At 34.9% G+C, this 22,410-nt stretch overlaps 1 protein-coding gene across 8 annotated transcripts in view; it reads left to right on the plus strand.

Moving 5' to 3' along the window:
- LOC145660721 (histone deacetylase 8-like) overlaps positions 1 to 22,410 on the plus strand; it is a 270,630-nt gene that overhangs the window by 228,690 nt on the left and 19,530 nt on the right. For 7 of the 8 annotated variants that reach the window (XM_081726098.1, XM_081726092.1, XM_081726095.1 and 4 more), the window contains 4 exons: positions 5,290 to 5,479; positions 10,509 to 10,650; positions 12,133 to 12,239; positions 19,901 to 20,093. In XM_081726098.1, the coding sequence (XP_081582224.1) occupies positions 5,296 to 5,479; positions 10,509 to 10,650; positions 12,133 to 12,239; positions 19,901 to 20,093 (626 nt within the window). In that variant the 5' untranslated portion in view covers positions 5,290 to 5,295. Of the gene's footprint in view, positions 1 to 1,510; positions 2,558 to 5,289; positions 5,480 to 10,508; positions 10,651 to 12,132; positions 12,240 to 19,900; positions 20,094 to 22,410 lie in introns of all 8 variants that reach the window. The other variant, XM_081726096.1, reaches the window with a different exon arrangement.

The following is a 22,410-nucleotide window of genomic DNA, read 5'->3' on the forward strand; positions in this document are numbered from 1 at the left end:
TGAATTAGAACAGTGATTGATTCTTCCACTCTTTTTAAATGTATTCCATAGTTTTTTCTTTTTTGTAAAAAAAAAAAAAAAAAAAAAGAAAAAGAAAAGAAAAAAAGAAAAAGTTTCGTAACGATATGTTGAATTTTCTTGTTAAAAATTCGGAAACCTTCAGGACTGGGTAAACCGTGATGGTGATTATATATTCTACAGCCTAGGAAACCATACGTTCAGATAAACCGTCTATTACGTATATGATCCATGAACAGAAAATTCGATACTTTCCAGATTCTGAACAAGCTTGAGGAACAGTCAGTGCATTACAGAATTCGGAGCTTTACCGATTTTGCAGATCCGAAGCGTCTGATAGGTGGTAACAGATTATTACGTATGTGATCAATCAGTGAAAAATTTGTTCGAAATATTCATACAATGTAGATAAAAGTTAAAACTTAACTGAAAAATTTCAAGAATGTACATTACCACCCGAAACGAAGTTCTTGATGTGCAGATTTCTCTGATGTTTTTTTCTTTATTTTGCTTTAAAAAGAGGGTGTGTGATATTTTGAAGTAAAAACACTACATAAAATTTTGCTAGTTATTTGTGTATCATTTTTTAAGTACTTATTGTATATAAGAGGTTAAAATATTATTACATATGTTGGTTAATCCTTTGGAATTCATAATGTAAACAGAATTTAAAAAAAAAATCTTTTTGAAATTCATGGTTTATTTTCGAGGTTTCATATTATTATCTGCATCAATCACTAGTTAAATGAGGTTTTTTAGAGAAGCGAAACAAAGTCTGCACTATCAGTTTAAAGCAAAATTTTCAAAAAAGCCCAAAATTTCCCAAGCAAAAAAGCGAAGCAGAAAAAAAACGAGTTTTTTTTCCAAAAAAGCCGGTTTTTTTCCGAGCCCTTGCATCTCTACATTGTATACATTCTGCAGACACGTTACAGCAAATAAGATTAGCATCAGACGAAGAAATAGTTTTTAAATTATATTTTCCAGGTTTTGCCAATATTTCCGAACAAAAGATTTTTTGTAATTGGTTCAAAACTTCCGGAAATTTTACACAGCACGAGGAAGATACGTATCTCCATAAAATATTTGATTTGAACATGCTGGTTATAACTAAAATGATTCTGGCCCTGTTATTTTAACACTTCCCTGCCGTAAAACGGTAACTTTATAATATTACTTAATATAATTTAAATACGTCTATATTAATTAATCTAAATATGATTATATATTATTATCTTTTGTGGCCATAACTCTATTCTATCACGGTGCTAACTTTAAAGGAATGGTGCAAATATATTTGCTGCCACGAAATTTCCCTGTCCTAATACAAGAAATATAACTACTGACTGATCTTAACTGTAAACTAGTAAATATAAAATAGTTTTCATTTTTAAAGCATAACGTAGTAAAATATTCGAAAATTTCAATTTTTCCGGTTTTTTTCCAAGAACGGTAAAAAGCTGTTTTTTTACCCAAAATTTCCGGTTTTTTCCAGGCCTTTACAACACTAATGGAGAGTGCAGACAAAATGCATCAGAAGCAGCGAGAGTGTACGCAGAAAGATTTCGGGGCAGACATCATCCCAATAGACGGGTTTTCTCTGCACTTTGAGACCACTTGCGGCAAACAGGACGTGTTGATACTGGTCATACAAATCAACGTCTACGACCTGCAACTGGTGAGGATGTTGAACTCTATGTCGTAGCAGCGGTTACTGTGAACCCTCACGCAAGTTCCCAAGACATTGCTCGAGAAAGAGGTTTTAGTCACACCAGTGTATTGCGGATTTATCTCGTCGTCGTTACCACCCATACCATGTGTCGCTCCATCAGGAACTAGTGCCTACTGATTTTATAGTACGCCTGGAATTTTGTGAATGGGGACTTCAGCAGGTTGCTAGGGATCCTGACTTCTTTTTACGTGTTTTGTGTTCAGATGAGGCTTCAGTGACGAATCACGGTGTAATAAATAGACATAACATGATAACATGCACTACTGGGCGCCTATCAATCCACATTGGTTGCGCCAGCAAGTCCATCAACGACCATGGTCCGTAAATGTGTGGTGTGGAATATTCAATGGAAGGATAATTGGCCCGTATTTCTTTGAGGGGCATCTCACCGGCACCCGATATTATGATTTCCTCTTTAACACACTCCCAGTGTTGATGAAAGATGTTCCTCTTGCTCAACGCCGCCAGATGTGGTTTCAACACGATGGCTGTCCTCCACATAATGCAAGAGTAAATCGACGACACTTAGATGCCACGTTTCCTGGACGTTGGATTGGACGGGGTTGTCCTATCCATTGGTCAGCACGCTCGCCGGATCTGACCCATGGACTTTTATCTGTGGGGATATCTCAAAAGTATTGTGTATAGGGAACCGCCAATCACACCTCAGGATATGAGACCGCACATTGAACGTGCTTGCGACGCCATTCCCCGAGAACACTCCATTGCAGCAACCCAATCTCTCACTCGACGTCTCAGAATGCGTTTAGACGCCAATGGTCAACAACTTTGAACATCTGCTAGAATTAGGTACGTTCTATTTAGTCATTTACCGTTCTATTTAGTCTCATAAAGTAATTGCCTTAGTGATAGTGATATTTGGAAGAAAAACAAAACAGTAACCCTGAATGGGATCGAACCAACGACCTACGTCGTAGCCCGAATCGTTAACCATTACATCACAAGAACAGCTGATCTGGTTTGTGTTCTATAATGTGTATATTGTCACGGACGTTGCGTCACAATGATGTCTCCGTGTCCCATGCGAGTTATGGGGAAAATCGCACACTTCATCATATGTTCTTGTAAACATACAGGTATCATTGCTTTCTATTTCAAGATTAGACCCTTGTAGTTCTAACATTTTGTTGGGCGTGTCATTTTCATTACTCGTTCCTGTAGTTTGGAGGGCGAGGGAATTATTATGCAGTGTTGCAAACCCCGCACACCTTTGGTGTATCTCGGGAATGGTTAGAGATATCGCTTTCGAACAAACACCATTAGGGTTCTTGAACCTTACATAGACTTTGTATGGTATTTCCAGCATTACGTCATGTGGGCACTTTTCTTCCTATGGCAACTGCAACATATTCAATGTTCCCACCTTTGCTGTGGCAACCCTGTTACTCACTGGATGGTGTGCGTTCTCTGGTTTACTCTTTCGGTTACTCCTTTTCATTCCGTAGTATTTAGTTTTCTTGCCTTTTTGCTAGTTTTGCTCTACGGACACTTTAATTTCTTGATCTTTGAAGCTTTATAACTTCCTTATTTGGCAACACTGACAGGTGCGGTTTCGCTTGTTGGTATTCACATTGTGTACTAATTCTTTTGATGGCATAAACTCCTATATGTTCCATTTAAAAACATAAAACTTTGTACTGTGCTGGCAACACTATTGAGCTGGTAACTGTGTATTACCTCAAAAGACGTCCCCCTTCCACAAGTATCTGGATCCACCACATTCTTGCTAATATCTCTTCTTGTTTCCGATTTATTCAGGGCTGTCCAACATTCAACATTACTGAACCACACTGTATATATATATATATATATATATATATATATATATATAATTCGTACACATATTATTGGCAAACAAAACGCGGATTCTTTAAAAAAAAAAAAGAAAAAGAAAGAAAAAAAACTTGTACGCAGGATTCGAACTCTTGCAAAATGGATCATTTGAATACAAATGCATAACGTAACTGAGTGCAGCAAGAAGGCAATTGTAGGAGGCTTTTCTGTAGGTTTGTCCTCTTATGTGTTGATCATCTTGCAGCCTCTACGTCTATTATCGAGTACTCCCACTTTTGATTTTCATTTATTTATTTTATTTGGCATTTTTTTCCATTTCGTATAAGCATTGTCTATATGCCAATTATATATTTGTTTTGTATTTTGTTTTGTACTATGTAAGTTACTCTTCTTACTCTATCTGTTATGCATGGTACTAAAACATAGAGAAAATTAATTAATTTGTCTGCAGATGTGAGGGAATTAGAAAGAATTTTTATTCAGGTTTTTGGAATTAAATCAAGGAAGGCCATGTAGGTTTTTGTGAGCATGAGTATATAGTATTATCGTACATATGAAGATGTGTGTACTACTGTATATTTCACATTTTGAATACACGAGTTGTCATGCTTTAATTCCTGGAATACAAATGACGTGGTGAATCACACAGCCATTTGTGACGTTCAGACTTGCACATGACCAGGTCGCAGCCAGTGTATAGCTATGAAATAGCACATTATATGTGTGGTTTGACTTGTTAGCGGAAAATTAGTAACATGTATCTGATATAACATTAAATATTCTAGTTATTCTGAAACATGAATCTACTTTACTTTCTTGCCATAGCAACATGTGATTCGACTATTTTCAGAATTAAGAGAATACGAATTTGAATAGATTTCCGGCATCCAAACTGCCGCTACCCACTACGCAGATTTCGGGAAAATGAGTACCATTAATGTCTATCAAAGCATTACGTTTTCGAAGGGGATTACTTTGAAGATGATGGTATAGGGTTGCCATTGGTCCCGGAAAATCCGGGACTGTCACGGAATCGAGACATGCGTCCCGAAAATATTTCTTGAGACACTTAAATGTCCCGGATTTCAACAAAGAAGAAAGCAAGGAAATCGTAGGTTTTTTTTTTTTCACATGATTAGGTATATGATTATTCTCTTCAACTTCTGAGTATGGCAATCCAAAAGTTAAAAAAAAAAAGGATTTAATTAAGTTCACGATTTAGCTACTTTGACATTAAACGAAGTATTCGTTTCATTGGGCCAGGGACAGAAAATTTTACTGCCCAATCTTATTGTTATCTTTAGTACTCTAGTAATCTGCATCTTGCTTCTGAAATATTTTAATCAATAACCCCTGTCCGAGATTTTTGATAGTGTTCAGCTGATCATTCAAGAAGAAAAATAAAACTGAACAGACAACAATGGAAAAATGTTTGAGCATTAGTAATTTAGTAGCGTCCCGGATTTTCATGTTTGAAATATGGCAACCCTATGGTGGTATAGAGGTTTCCTTTTATAACCGATTGCAGAAATTAAATTGTGTGTACGAGAAAGGATATGAGAGAGACAGTACACTGTATGCTGTTTGTACCATGAGTCATACAATAATTCGTGTAAATTGTGTAATGTTTTCGCCCAAAAATAACATTTCTGATAATTTTTGTGTGTTTGTTGACAATTAAATCTGACCGTGGTAAATATTTTAAAATGCTTTATTACTGGTTTCAGGCAAGCATGGTGCACAACTTAATTGATGCTTATAGGTTGTTGCAACATATGATAATATTACCTTGTTCATCTGCTTCGGAGGATGAGCTGCTCTCTTTTCATTCCCGAGACTACATAAGTTTCCTTCAGTTAGTCAACGAAAGTGATGACCTGGAAAAGTTTGATGAAGATCAGTTAGAGTATGGCTTGGGTAAGTCAAGCTTCTTCATTTATTTGCAGCTTCGTTGATTCACAGTAAAACATTAAAACCTGATTTCTATTTATTTACAGATTCTGTTTTAATTTAACACACATTCTGTATGGAAGTAATGTAAAGTTTGTGACAGCATCGTACAAAGACTGAGGAAAAAATATCGATAATTTCTGATATAATTTCATTCATCATACCATATTTATTTTTATCGTTTTACTTTGTGAGTGAATTGTTATCTGAGGTAAGTGGTCATCAAAGTGTGGATTAAGTTCGAGAGGAAAGTGGTTTCATGTGTGTACAACAATTGCCCTCTTTATTCTTGTCGTTTCCCCTTTAACACTCATGAGAAGGTACTTTTAAAAAACCTTGCATGCATGGCCCGATTTGAACGAAATTTGCTCTATTAACTATGTCTTCAGTAGGGTGTGAAAAACCCATTAAAAAAAGAGAAAGAAACCAAACCCAGTGGATTTTATTGGGCAAACTTAAAATACCATTTAGGCATTAATGTTCTATTGTACACATGAAACAATGATATTTCTTGTCCACAGAGTGAATCCGTGGACACACTTTGCACCATTGACGCTCTCATACATTTCGATTTTTAGAACACTGATAGAGCGTTCACCTCTGGTGTATGGGGTCCTTGATTCGATCCCAGCTCGCGGCAAGTGAGTTTTCTGGTGGGCAAACACTGGGTACGTGGGTTTCCTCGGGGTTCTCCCGTTTTCTCCCACTTTCTTCATTCCACCATTTCATTCATTTCTCATTATCAACGTCTCCTTTAGCCTACCCGGCATAAGCATGGGACGTAAAACTTAAGATTTCATTTCATTTCGATTTTTAGAAACAAGGAACTGCCCAGATTTTTTTTTAAAGTAATAAAAATGTTTATCCACGCAGGATACAAATCATTGGGACAAGATTCCTTTAATTTATCTCAAAACACGCTACATCCTGGAAGATTATCTCAGACAAGAAGCCAGAGATAAAAAAAAAGACTTTATTAAATGAATGTTTTTTTTTTATATAAAATAAAAATTATCTTCTTTTGTAAGAATTAAAACGTTGGAATTTTTTATTATTATTATTTAAGAAAATCTCATTTCCTGTTGTCAGGTTGCTTTCTCAAAATAGATTTACGATTAAAGGACCTTTGTAACATAGATAATTGTACTTTACGTCACGTACTCCGGGTACACTTTTTCGTTTCTATGTGTGTAATTATCCAAGTGTAGTGTTGAGTAGGAGACAAGAAAGTATGGTGATCGTGAAAAAAATGTATAGATTTCAATGGATTTACATTCGCCTAGCGTAAATTGGGACTAAATTTTAAACTTTTTTTTTTTTTTTTTTTTTTTTTTTTTTTTTTTTAATAACAATCTTTAGAGATTTTCGATTTCTCTTTCTACCCCCAGAAATAAGGGTGGTTTACTGATGATCAAAAATAAAAATTTTCGATTTTCTTGAAAGCAGATCGAATAATGTTATTCATATTTCATAAATTAACAACCCTATAATATGATATAAGTCGCTTTTCTAGGAAAAATCTGCAAGAGTAGTTTACGTTTGGGAGTAAGTTTTTTCTCAGACGATTTTCTCAAAAACGACTCAGTCGATTTTCTTTATATTTCATAAATAAATCTTTCATTAATAACGTGATAACGTGGCGTAACTCATTTGTCCTGAAAATTCACAAAGGGAAGTTTTTGTTCTGTGGGGTGAGTTTTTCTCGGATGGTTTTCTCATAAAATAGCTCAGGCAGTTTTGTTCATATTTCAAAATAAATGTTCCATTAATAATCCTGCAATACGGTTGAACACATTTCTCATGAATAAATTCACAAAGGGTGGTTCAGTGTTGCAAGCGAATTTATTTTGAATGATTTTCTTAAACGACTAAGACAATTTTCATTATATTTAATCAACCGTATATTGATGCACAAATCACTTCTCACAAAAATATCTAGAAGGGTACTTTTTTCCTTTTTTCTTCAACAGTTGACTCAAACGATGTAGTTGATATAAACAAATGTTTCATTAATATCTCTAATAAGGCATAAGTCATTTCTCGTAATAAATGGTAGTTTACTTTTGGGAGCTTAGTGGAGTTTTCTTCGTACGAAGATTTTCGAGAACTTACTTTTGTTTGTATTTCGTAAATAAATGTTTCAGTAATATCTGCAGCATAACATGATTTAGTTTAAGAAATTGAAGCGAGAAATTTTAGTGCGGTAACCCGTTACTTCCTATTTAAGTAAAGCTTCAATACTGTCTGTCATTCAACGTATTATAAATATATGGAGAGAAGATTTTTGTTTCCTTTTTAATGCAACTTTTTCCGCTTATATGTACGTAATTGTTGACAAAATAGAAGTATATATTTAGTTTTCTTTTTTAAGTGAAAAGTTTTCGTTTGTAATTAACTGAAACGTGGAGAAAGACATTTTATGATTTGTTTGTACTAATACGCGAGTTTGTACAACAAAAACAAAGGGAACGTAGTCGCATTGCTTTTTGTTCCAGTTTACAGTTGAACATCGTTACAGTGAATTTGATCGAGTATAATCAACAATTGTTATCCGTGATTTCCAAATATGCTATTTTTTTTCAGTAGTATTCTGTTCTGAAGATCTCTTAACAGGTACATATTTAAAGCAAATTCTCAAACTGAGCGTGTACTGAGAAACACGATTGAAGAAGGTAATTATATTCACATTAAAGTTACCATTTCAGTCAACGTTCTGAAGTATATTTTTGATTTTTTTAAATATTTTTATTGTTTTCTTTATGTAGGATTTACTCCCTCCACCGCACAAAAAAAGGATATTTTTATGCTAAGGAAAATTCCAATAACCCTTGTCTGCATAGAACTGCTTATCTTAGTTGAAAAGTCGTGACAGATCAACTACTGCAGAGGGTAGCCTAATCGTAGTGCTTCAAATAATTTCAAGACCATTCGACAGCGTAACGTGTGTGAATCCGTCCTGTCAGTATCACTCTTTATCTACAAGGCCAGAAACTCTATTTGTGCAGTTAAGTAGTCACGGCTTCGAGAGACCGGGCGCTCACGTGGTCAGTGTCACTTGTTGATATATCGATGATTGTATGATGAAGTGCTCCCGCGATGCACCAGCGAGCACATAGGCGGAAGGATCGCACGGATCATCCTAACTGCAAGAGTGAAGAACATTTCCTACGTTTGTCCTACGAGCTTTTATGAATGTAGCAGGGTAAGTCACCCAAATTATCAGCATCGAAAATATTGAAATAGAACATAATCCATGTAAATAACGCACAAAGAAAGAATAAATGACAGACTGGACCGAGACTCGAATCCGGGACCTCTGGCATACCGTGCTGGTGTGTTAATCACTACGCTACCCAGTCCGCTTCCCAGAACAGCCACACACACTCTCTCACTCTCGAAATCGGTGCTCTCCACTCGGATCACATGGAGAGCACTTTTCATTCTTTGTACGTTATAAAATTCAGATCTACAGATGATCTGGTGTGCCAAAAAATCGGTTGTATCACTTTTTATTAATATATATAACCAATATAAGTTTATCCTGTCAGATTCTCTCAGATTGTTAATCACTTATGTTGCGAGTGGCAACAAATGTTATTGAAGTACCTCAATAAATTTTAATCATTCCTCTCTTGATGAAGAAGGCAGAAGTTCATCAGACGGTGAACGTCAACATTTTGCAGTTTCTGTTACTTAATTATAAAATGAAATCTTAAGAAACTGAAAGAGTATACATTAATGTTCAAAAGAGATATTTGCATAATAAATCCTGCAATTTATTCTTCACTTATTTATTATAAATGCAGGAACTAACCAATTTTATATCATACCATTTCCTCTGTAGGTGCGATGTAGGTACAATGATAAAGTGCGATTGAACATCCAGCAATTGTCAACAGAAATCCATAGGAGATACATCTAACGCTTTAACAAGGATATATCTAAATAGGATAACCTTAACACTAGTTTCCATTTTCATGAGCCAAGTAGCCATCGTTGTTTTGGCGGTGTGACCGCTGGTCTTCGTGGATGTGGACTTCAGCTGTCTCATTGTCATGCAAAGCAGATGCACATTGGCTGTGTATGGGATCTAAGACTTGCTGTATATAGTAACTGCATTTACTCTCGCATTAGATAAAATTCTGTGTATAAGAAGCTTCCAGTTGGTACAGTAACTCGCCAATGCTATAAACTCTTTGGGAAAACTTTCCTTGCACGTGCGAATCCACTGTCTGTGCTCATTTGCATTGTAGAAGAGTAGTAAATCGCACGCATCTGCTTTGACCTGGTCAAATAGACCCACGTCGTCTAGGAAGGATGATATAACACCGTTTATCGTCCGCTAGGTAGCGCTAATGCAGATGTTTGCATGAACTTTTGTGCCTTTGGCATATTAAATCTATCATAAAACGTCGAGTCACTACCCTTGAGGGACTCTGAAAAGCATGCAAGGATAAATGCGCTAAATTGGATCAGGCTGTCCTGAACAGAAACCACCTTCAATGCGAGCTTCGATGTCGTGTAGTTGTTAATCGTCAGGGCCATCATACTGATTATGATCAGTGGTGGAAATGAGATTTTACAGTGTAGGGTAGGCGGCTACAATTCACTACCATAAGGATAAAACGGCCTTCATTTTAAGTTCAAAATGCAGGCTGTTTGATATAAGATAGTTGCGAATTCTGCTGATTAATTTAAATTAATAGTATGTGTCGAAAGTAGGCTTATGGTATTACACACTTCCATTTGTCTTCATTATGTACAATCTTGTTCAGAAATACCTGACCATCATCTTTTGCTTAAGAAGCCCTGGACTTTTATCCATTAGTGAAAGTACAAATACGATTGTGAGAGCACGGCCTTTTAAACAGTGCTTGACTATGTTATTTTGAACAAGACTATGTATAAAAATGTTTAAAGTGTTGGGAATTATTCAACTTCTACTGAGTATTACATAATATATTAGAGTCAAGTACACGTACATTTCTTTTAACAGGGTACGACTGTCCCTTAGTAGAGAGGATTTATGATTTTGTGCAGCATATTGCTGGTGGTTCATTGAGTGCAGCCCAATCCTTGGTGGATGGAAGAGCGGAAGTAGCAATAAATTGGTGCGGAGGTTGGCATCATGCACAGAGGTTGGTCCTTCCATTTAACATTTAGTTTTTACAATTGAATATGTCTTTTGGTTTGACTTCATATTACGCATTTACTTCTCTTCTATGTATGTTCTCAACTTGGGATTGCGTGGAAAACCAACTTAGGAGTCACCGGCTGACAAAAGAAAGGGATATGATAAGAAAGTTATTCAGGATTATGCTTTCTTAAATCGAACCCGAATCAAACTTACTAAGGGTGTTTCAAAACAACACCGACAACCTTTGGGACGTGATTCCTGACACCAAGATAAGACAAAAAAAGTAGAGACCAGTCTGGGTACATAATTGTTTCCTTTTGGAGTTAGAAGCTGCCGAAAACATTAAAAAATTAACTTTAAAGGTCCATAGCTCCAAAAATATAAGATCTACCGTGGTTGGGTCAAGACTTCACTTAGGAACTAGTATGTGCCCTATCCAAATATTTATGTTTCAGAATCCTGAGGTACTTTTGCAACATTTTTTATAGGGGGAGTTGGTGGTACTTCATATTATATCCCCGTAGCCAAACTCCCTCAATAAAAAATGTTGCGTGAGTACCTTAGGATTCTGAAACATTTTTTTTATAGGGCACACGCAAGTTCCTAAGTAAAGTCTTGACCCTACCGTAGTCGAGGTCCCATAGTATTGGAGCTATGAACCTTTAAATTTCATTTTTTCATGTTTTCGGCAGCCTATAACTCCGAAAGGAAGCATTTCTGCACCCAGGTTTGTCTATACTTTTTGTCTTATCTTGGTGTCAGGAATCACCTCCCAAAGGTTGTCGGTGTTGTTTTGAAACACCCTATATACGGTGGAACATTGGTCGGGAAAAGTGTAGTTGTTTTTTTACATTATATATATATATATATAGATCTGGAAATTTGTAAATTGTGATCTCGAAAATCTGAGAAAGTCAGGGAAATCGTGCTCTCCAAATAGTAATAATAATAGGAGTTTAATCAGTAGTATTTTATACTTAGAAAAAAATTTTAGTATTGTTTTTTGATTTCTTGAAAAAAGTGAAAAATTGGACATAACGCTTATGAACACCTTTTACCAAATGGAGTGCGTGGTATAACGGTAGCTTCAGGAAAACAAAGTTTGTTTCCTATTTGAGAGTAATAAATATATTCATTTTTCAACCATAGAGGTTAAGTACGCGAGGTATGCAGTAATTTAATAGTTCAATTTATTAATATTTAGAGAACACAATGTTAAATATTAAAGTGGGGTATTCGAAGAGGTAATATATAATAAATATTCCCTATGATTTATTTCATTCTGTCTTTATACACTACGATCTTCTCTAAATTTTACCTTACTGTGTCATTAGAAGAAAATCAGAATTACGTAAGTAGGCCATATTGTAAAATGTGTTGATGACATTGCAGTTTTTTTTAAAAATTAGATTTCGCCTGATTTGAACTCATTTATTAAATTCATGCTCTTTTACTAATGTAATTAATATATTTTTATTTGTAGAGACGAAGCTGAAGGTTTTTGTTACGTGAATGACGTTGTGATTGCGATCCACAAATTACGAGAAAAATTTGATCGTGTGTTGTATATTGACTTAGATCTACATCACGGTGAGTAAATACTTCTATATCTTCTATATCAATATATCTTTTACTTTTTCATCATAATTTTAATTTGCATGTTTTCTTAATTTGAATACGTGGTAAATATTTTGTATTTAAAGATGAAATATTTATTTCTTACATAATATTGCACTTAGTTCGGTCAGGCTATTTCAAGAATTTTATTCGGTTACTGAAGTTAACCATAGGTTTGAAGGTGCTATAGAACTCAGAACTCATCATCATTTGTTAGGTTCTAGAAAACCTTGTAGAAAACTTCAAACGATTTTGCCATTTCATTCTTGACTCCACTGAAATACTTGAAAGGCTGCTTGATTCCTCAACGTAGTTGCCTCCAACTAAGAGATGATGAAAAATATATACAAATGTAATGGATGAGTTCTTGATATGCTATGTGCAGACGAAAACGGTTACCTTTTTAATTCTTAAATTGTAGAAAAATGAATGTATAACTTTGACTTTTGTTAAGGATATTCACTTAAAAAAGACACAATTTCAGGTAGTATTGACAAATTTCTAACTTAGAAATAGTGTTGTAAATAGAAAAAAAAAAAAAAAAAGTTCGTATTTTTTCAAAAATGTACGTTTTTCTTTTTTTTTACAAAAAAAACATTGCCTCTCGTTTTTTTGTAAATTTCGTTTTTTTTTTAATAGTCACTTGTAATGCATCTTACGTCTATTTAAGCATGAAATATTTTTATGTACGTGTAATTACCGTAAAAAGCAACATAAATTAAACGCTAGATATTGATACGCTACAAATATTTTACAATTTATATAAATAGCATACCTACTAACAATTCGGGTTTCAGCAGTTTTCATCAATATCAACTAAGAAATAAAAATAGAAATGAAATTTTGTTTTTTCGTGAAAGCAGGCCTTTAATAAGTACGAAAATAATGTCTCGAACAGTATAAAATTCAAATAACTTGTCTAAAGGTAAAAGCTAATACTAATTTGCCTACTAGTATTTGTCTAAATATAATATATAAATAATTTGTCGACTAGATATATATGATATGCAGAGCCGGCTCTACCATATGTGCAACACGTGCATTTGCATGGAGTGACAAGTATGGTGAGCCGGTAAAATCTGTCATAAGTATATTATTTAAATTAAATAATTCTTGTTGGAAACAGACTTCATGATGATGGAAGTTACATTTAACAAGTTGACCTAATATTTGAATACTATATTCATAAATTGTGTTTAGGTCGCATTAGTTTAAGGTCACATGGACAATGCTGAAGCAAATGGTCAAATAAATCCCAGCACAAATTGCTTGATTGTTGTCAAATGCAAGAACTCAATTCTCGAATAGTTGCGAATATCTGTTTCATTTAGTTAGTTATAACAGTTTTGATATGACGACTAGTCTTGTTTTTGTCACAAACAAGTTCCTTATCATTGAAGATAGAAACAAGTTTTTTTAATGTTAACAGATGTAGAAGAAAAATCAAGAAATAAAGATAAAAGAGCTAGTTGCACTGGAATTGCAAACTGATACATTGAGATTGAAGCTCGATATTGAATTCTGTAAAAAAGATTACCATCTTTCCTCTGCAGGTGTGTTTCCTTTATCTCTCACTAACATTACAGATTAATATTTAAAGGGAAAAAAAAAAAAAAAAACAAGTAATTAAGCCTTTCTTTGTGGGACTGCACTTACCCTCCCCTTCATTGTTCATGCTGGAGTAGCATACTTAAAATCGTGACTTTTAAGATTTGTTCTTTCTGGAGAAAGAGGGAGGCGGCAAATTATGCCATTGCAGGAGGCGACAAATTGCCTAAGGGTGGCCCTCATGATATGTATATACAAGACATGAATATAGGATGACTCAATTTGAAGTAGTGCAGGGTGTTTCAAAATGAATATTCGGGCTTTGAAACTTTGTAGTATCTATTACAATTAACTTACAATTAAAGCGCTTGGAGGATAAAGGTGTTATGTTACATTTTTTGAAGTGTTGCATTCTGGCTGTTCATGCACGTGTTATATGCTACTCATGCTACCTAACACATTATTTGGTGAGTCCTCGTCCTACTGCAGATATTTGGAAACGATGAAGGTGATATGATAACGGACAAAGTTGTGAAAGTCAATTTTCCCGTCATACTCAATTTGTTACATACCACCTTTATCCTCCAAGCGCTTCAATTATAAATATTATCAAATAAAAGAGCAACTCAAACAGCTTTGCACACACACATGCACATGCATTGTTTCCTCTGTCTGTCGTTAGAAAGAGCTAGTAGCAAAGATGGGACTAGAGAGCGGAAAGCTGCTTGTGTTTTAATAAAGACTGAATTTGTAGTTACAGTGCAACCCTCTGTGTGAAGAATATTAAGGAGACGCTTGCAACTACGTCCTTATCGTTTGCAGTTGTTAAAGGTCTAAAGCCTACAGACTACGGTTTACGTGCTAATTTCACAGATGAAATATTGCTGCATAACAATGAAGATTTTCTAGATCGTGTCGTCTTCAGAAATAAATCGATATCTTACCTAAGAGCTAATGTGAATACTTATAATGTTCGCATCTGACGGTCAGCAAATCCTCAGGAGATGGTACAGTTGCAACGAAACTCCACTAAATTGAATGTGTTTTGTGCGGTATGGCGGAAAGTTTATGGGCCTTTCTCGCCTATCGACTAGATGTGTCCCGTGTGATGAATGAAGCTCACATCGAACACTTGTAGCAAAGACTGTTTGAGGTACTCTTTTACTTGATGTATTGTGTATAATTGTACGTAACATGTAATAAGTACTACGAAGACTTAAAATCCCGATATTCATTTTGAAACACCCTGCATTTCTTAACAACAATATTGGAACTAATATGTAAAAAGGAGAGAAAATTTTCCTTATAAAGTGATTGCTTACAACAACGATATTATTATTAGTCGAGACTATAACTACAACAACAACACGAGTTAGTAGTCAAAAAAATGTAATCAAATGTACACTCGTAACCCTTTCGGACCCAGGTGCCCAAAGTAGCACATACTGGTGTGGCACTTTTTTAATACGCTCCTGTGTGGACACTAATTAAGATATCGAGATATTATTTCTGCTAAATATGGTTGGACCATAGTTTATCATATTAATTTCTTTTTCTTCTCGGGATCGAATTTCCTTCTCAAATTTCAGCCCAGTCAAAAATTCGAGAATTTTCGAATTTCCTTCTTTTTTCCCTGTAGCTTCCTTCATTGTAGAGAGACCTCCTTAAGATTTGCCAGGTAGATACCTCGGATAGACACCTAATTGTTGACATCAATTGGACGGGCCTGCGCGTAGTGTTTCCAACTAGGTAAATTAAAATTTCCCTAAATTTGGACAAAAAATTCGAAATTTTTGTTTATAAATCCGTATCTATACGTCCGAGTACAAGTCAGCTTACGCCAGTCGAACATTTATCCTTACTGAATAAACGCGGATACAGATCGTTACAATGGGGTTATTAGGGGGCACACGGAAAATTCGTATTTAGGTTCTGACCCTTGATTCTTCTAGTTTTTCCCTACTTTTCTGTTTACCTTAATATATTTTTTGGTAATTAGAAGCTTTTATCCTTAAATATCGGCATGATACTTATAAAATATAATAGTGGTGTACCAATGTATAATTTAAGATAGTTTTCGTCTGTCAGGTAGCAGCGTTGCCAGCTACAAAAAATGTAATTCCAGATTTTAGGGGGAAATTTTGGGAAAATTATTTGTTTTGTCTATTATTTCCCACTTGTTCCCTACATCGGAACATACGTATCACTACCTGAAATTCTCGTGTTTGCCCTACACAACGCACTATAGAAAGTTTTAATAGGATAATTAGGGGAAGTACAGTTGAGGTTTACAGTAGACCTTGTTCTCTAAGTGGAAAGATTTTTTTTTTTTTTTGGTGGAATGAGATTTGACACGCTTACTTTATTAGATATCGTCACAATACTTGTAGGATATATTAGAGGGATACCAAAGCTTATTTTAAGATAGTTTGTATGTGTGTCTGATAGAAGTGTTGCCAGCTACAGAAAATTTTAATTCCAGATTTTAAGTGGAAGTTATGAAAAATTCCATTTTTGTCTCTGTTATTTCCCTCATGTTGGCTACAGTCGAACAAACGTACCAGTGTCTAAAGGCCTCGTTCTTAGCCTACACAGCGCACCATAAAAAGTTTCCCTCAAGTAATTAGAGAAAGTATATTTGAGGTTTACAATAAACCATGTTCTGTAAATGGCAAGATGATGGTGAATTTCTGAGGTAGAATGAGATTTTTTTTTTTTTTTTAATTTCATGCTTACTTTGTTAGATATCGCCATGATACTTGTAGGATATATTTTTGGGGTATCATGGTTTATTTTCAGATAGTTTTCGTCTGTCTGATGGCAGTGTTTCCAGCCAAAACAATTAATTCCCGATTTTAGGTGAAAATTTTGGAAAATTTCCTTTTCCCTCTATTATTTCCCTCTTGCTGGCTACATTGAAACAAACGTACCACTACCTGAAAGCTTCTTCTTTGGCCTACAGAACGCACCATAAAATGTTTCAAATAGGATAATTAGAGAAGCTGTAGCCCTGACATATCTGTTGATATTTGCTTCTGAGGCGTAAAAAGTGTCAAAATTTCTTGTGCATGATGACAGAGAATTTTTTCTTTCCCTCTTTGAATGGAAGCCAGTGACTTCAGGATTTCACTGTACCTTGTCAACACACCAAAGAATGTTTTTAGGTGACTTGAACCCATATGGCAGCAGTGGTGCTAGATACAAAGAATTTTGAACTTCAGTTAGGGAATTTTTTTACCCCTACATTTTCCTCAATAATTTCCCACTCGTTGGCAAGACTGTAATGTAACTTACACCAAAAAATAGCCACATCCATTTTCTAAAAAACAAGGCCTTCACCATATCAATTGAATAAACGGTTTTGAGCAATAAGACACTAACTGAAAATGTAGGAAAACGCCAAAAATGACCTGGGTCCGAAAGGAATAATCACACAATTTTGCTAGTATATAGGTACAAAGAAACAAACGATTTGTAAGTTACGAGGGCTTCGACTCAAGTTCTGTTGATTATTTCAATAATCTGCAACCTAAATCAATAAATAATAGTTGCCAGAAAAAAAACAGACATTAAAAAAAAAAAACGTGAAAAAGAACGATGTTTTTTATTGAAAAAAAAAAAACGTTTTTTTACAACACTACTTGGAAACGTTGTGGATGTACAACTTGTAAATACATTATCAACCTACACTGGCATTAAAAATATCCGCTTGAGAGGGGAAATAACGGTCATTATTATTACTTTAAAACTTGAAAAGTAACTTTAAGTGTTCAGAACTATCGATCGACGCACCTGAAATCAACAGTTCAAATAAAATCATCGGAATAAGTAAAACAAACAAGTAGAAAGGTTGAATATAAATTTGAACGAAGAATTGAAGGAGCTTCCTACGCTCTAGGAGGATGACGAAGTCCTGAAGAAGCTACAGCTGAATGACGCACTGTAACATTTGGGGCTAGGGGCAAGGTTATACTAACAATACACTGAGAACAGATTATTGGTTTAATATCTTGGCAGAAAAAATCATTTATCGTTTCATCTCTTGAAATAAGACAAAAAGGAGTTATTTTTCCCTTTGGTGTTGGCACGCGCCCTCTTCTAGATCCATCACTAGTTTGATAAATAACATGCATAAAATTTAGGGAAGCCACACTTATACATACAATATTCTGAAATCTCCGGACACTTAGTTGTAATCTAAAATACTCTACAGCTTCCTGTGTAAAATCAATTCGTATTATACTACTATCCGGAAAATTGAAAATCATAATCTTGTAGCTGTTATGCATTAAATCAACAAATTATGTGTATAAAGTTTCATAAGTTACTGCAAGATTTCAGCAAGAAATGTATACTAAATCATTAGTAAACATTCTGTTTTAGACGTGGAGATGAGCTGCAAGAAAATACATGACGCACTTATTGCTAGAAGTTAGAGGATTTGTGTTTTGTCATTGATGACTGAAGATAACAATTGTCTGATGACGCTCAGGAGGTGGTTTTGCGTGTTGTCAAGCAATGAGCGAACGTTTCAATTGTTTGATGATACTCAGAAATCTTACCAATCATTTCAGGTACTTTGAATTTAACTAATGAACCAAGAAAAAAAGAAATGAAATTTTTAAGTTTTACGTCCCCTGGGTTTGCTGGGAAGGCTAAAGGAGACAGTGATGATGAGAAATGAATGAAATGGTGGAATGAAGAAAGTGGGAAGAAACTGGAGAACCCCCGAGAAAATCCACGAATACGGTGTTTGTGCAATACAAAGCTCACTTGGCTTAAGTTGGGATCGAAGCAGAGACCCCATTCACAAGAGGTGAACGCTCTACCACTGAGCCACTACGGCCCGAAAGAAAGAAGAAGTTGCGAAACGAATACACAATTGTGACTTGGCCACTTCGGAACGAGCTACATTGTCCCTTGCCAAGTGAACTACAGCAGTGCATACAAGATGTTTCTGCACGCTCGCGGTTTATATAATATTCCGAGATATTTTAATTTATTTTTCTTCATTAAGAAGGCTCTGGTTTTGAGCCAAAAGTTTGGAATTCAAGAATTATTCAGGACTTAAAATTTTCAAGTACGTGAAATCAGAGATGACTGTCCATTGCATTTAAGTTGAGAGAATATTCACTTAAAACATACTAAGAAGAAGTTGTGTTGTTAATGTCCATATTTGAATTTCAATAAAACTTATCAATTGTAATGAAACTAGATACAAAGCAAGATATTGAGTAGTCATGACTTCCGAAAGTACAGAAAATTATTCAGAAATTTTTCATTAACCTCAGGGATCGAAGTTTCCAAATTTACGATCAAAAGTAGTGAGTGTGTCGCGTTAGTAGCCCACTTATTGTTCTACTATATGGTTAATGTACTGCACTCTTAGTCATCTGTAGTTGGGTATGAGCCACGTATTCATTTACTTCTGCAAGTATAAGTTTCTTGTAATTTTGAATACGGAGGTGCAACGAAGGGAAAGCAGACTGAGCCTCATCAATCTTGATCTGTACCTCAAAATATATTCACCATTACTGTCAGCCCAAGTCCTTATAAAGAAAGGTTTCGTATGTATTGTAGGAAATTGAATCACTTCTATGTTTTCAGTCAAATAAAAGTACTGATTGTTTGTTTTGTGGATTATACATTGAGTTTTCATAAATAAGCTCCAAGAAAATTTTTATTAAGATTGTACGTTTGATTTCATGAAAGTAACACATACCTAATGTGAACTGGAAGACTTCAATACAACCTCTAATAGGAAGATATGCGATTCGAATTCCATATAAAACTACAGATTCTCGTCTCATGTAGCTTCAGGGCTAAAAAGGATCTCTCTCTCTCTCTCTCTCTCTCTCTCTCTATATATATATATATATATATATATATATATATATATATATATATATATATATATATATATATATATATATAGTTGTTACATGGAAGACCAGTGAATCTTGTAGTCATGGTAATTACGATTAAAGAACAGTTTTTATGAGATCAAAGTTGTGAAAACATTTATTCCAATATTGAATATCATTTACTTTGTTCATACTAATGTAACTGTTTCTGTTTCTTCGTAGGAGATGGAGTGGAAAATGCTTTCAGTTTTACTCCTAAGGTATTTACGTTTTCCATGCATAAGCACGGGCCAGGGTTTTTCCCTGGAAGCGGCACCCTTGATGATATAGGCTATGGAAGAGGAAAATATTATTCGGTTAACATTCCTTTGGATGATGGCGTCACTGACGAACAGTATTTCTATGTATTTGATAGGTATGGATTTCATAAAAATTTGCATGTAAATTTATAAGTTGTGTGAATTCGATGATCCAAACAAAGCAAATTCCCTTTCAATTACAATAGTTAGCGTTTGACAATAAAAATCTATCACGGATAAGTTCTTGGGACTAACATAGTTACATCATCTGATTCCATCTCGAAATCTTTACAGGTTTCAAAAATGTTACAAGTTACTGTTTACCCATTCGGCTGAGACCTCTAGTTGGCAGAGTGCCAAGGAGAGTCTATCTTAATGAAAGGAATGGACTGTAAAAAAATAAAATCAAAATCAATCATCATAATAAAATAACAAAACGACGCGCGTACACACAAACGCTCACGCAAGCATAACCACAAAACAGGTAAGAAAAAGAACTGGAAAAATACAATAAACTGCGCACGCACAAGCGTAAGTGTACTCTAGAGAAAGACAATAACTGAAGTTCTCCCACGGGTTGTTGGCGCGATCGACCGAATGTCGAAGCCCCTAAAACACAATGCTAGGCTGCATTTAAAATGCGCGCGCTCTGTTCACTGCGTGACATCATCACCTGACCAAAATGTATTGCTGACCTGGGACCAATTTACGTAGGCTGGCAACTATGTTTAAACTTCCAACCTTCTTTCTCTCGCTCCCAGAGGGGAAGACGAACACATGTTGTCTGTACATACACATACCCATTTTTCGTAATGGACTCTTCTACTTCTGTCATGCGCAGAAGTGTCGAGGGACCTAATGTCCGAGGGTAAACAGTATAACCAGTTGAAAATGCTCCAAAAGCATTGCCAGAACGAACTTAAAAAGAATTAACTTTTCTTATTAACTTCTACAGGATTATACTAATTGTTCTATGTATCTTATTATTATACTCATTAAACAATTCTTGTAATATATCTATCCACTTATAATTTCCTTGAGTACTAAATTTTTTCCACAAGTTTTGTTTAAGAGTTCTATTAAAACTTTCTACGATATGTTGTTTTACAAGGACGCATGTTCAAAATGGAGGGCTCGACATTGAAAAGTTCGCAGAATATATTCTTATGACTTACGGTTCTCGAGATATAGCTTCTTTAATCTCCCGAAATCGAAACTTTTTCGCCAATATCTCGAGGCCGGTAAGAATGACGCAAAAAATTCCATCACTTCTTTGAGGTAGTTTTTGATGCTTTATCGAATGGAGGGCTCAAAATTGAGAAATTTACAAATAACAGACACACACATACATACATAAAGAATTCAGTAAGGAACTTTTTTTGAGTTCGTTGAAAATATGAAGCGGATTGCTGCAAAAATAGACATTCAATTACCAAAAATTGTTTATTTTATAAATAGTATATTAGTGCTACACGAATAGTACCTTTGTAAATTAGAGCTCTAATAGTGCTAAGAATTGTAGTTGACGAATTAAGATGGAAGGTGTAGATGAAGAAAGAAAATCGAATCTGTACTTCCTATTATTGTCCATAATAAATAACAAACAGTATATATATTTCAGAGGCATCATTTATTTAGAATTGTTCTAAAAGTCACAGAAAGATGAAGTATAAATTAATTAAATAATAAGAATAAAAATTAAGCATAGTTATAAGATAGTTTTCCACTTGTGCGAAACTATCCTCTTTATCGGGTAAGGTGTTCTCAAACTACAAATACTAGTTGATAAACTTTTAGGTGAATTTCCTTTCATTTCAACTCCTTACTTGCCTATGTTAAGAATAGAAGATAAAGGGTACAATTGTTCAGAAATTTGTAATATTCCCAGCAGAAGAAATTATTGATTGATTGGGATTAATGGGTTTAATTAGTTTATTGAATTGACACAAAATTTCTTGGTTTAGACTATGGAAGAACAGTCAGTAAAGTCTTCATTGTATAAAATATTAAAAGTGATCAAGCAGGAAACATCTTGTTAATGAAGTAGAAAATATCTTGTTAATAAAATATTATATAAATGATGATAAAGGATAGTTTGTAGTAATGTCAAGAATCGATGTCTGGTTCTGATTACACAGCCACACACAAAGTTCTACGCAGCAGACCCCAGGGAATGGATTCTATATATTTTGTTACACAGAATCCAAATTTCGAAACCCTAGGACGATTAACCGTGTTAATTTTGTTTTTGAGCGAAAAGCGTGTGTCCTTCCTATCCAAAATCGCTCAAGTTTTTCGCACATAACAAAAAATTGACAGGGCCAATCGTTGTGGGGTTTCAAATTTTGGGTTCTGTGTAACAAAATATATCGAATCCATTCCCTGGAGTTCGATGCACGTAACTTCCACTTTTTGTGTGTGGCTGTGTTATTT

The sequence above is a fragment of the Thermobia domestica genome, chromosome 9 (genome assembly GCF_964235325.1).
Source record: "Thermobia domestica chromosome 9, izTheDome1.hap1.1, whole genome shotgun sequence".
NCBI classification, from domain to species: Eukaryota; Metazoa; Arthropoda; class Insecta; order Zygentoma; family Lepismatidae; genus Thermobia; species Thermobia domestica.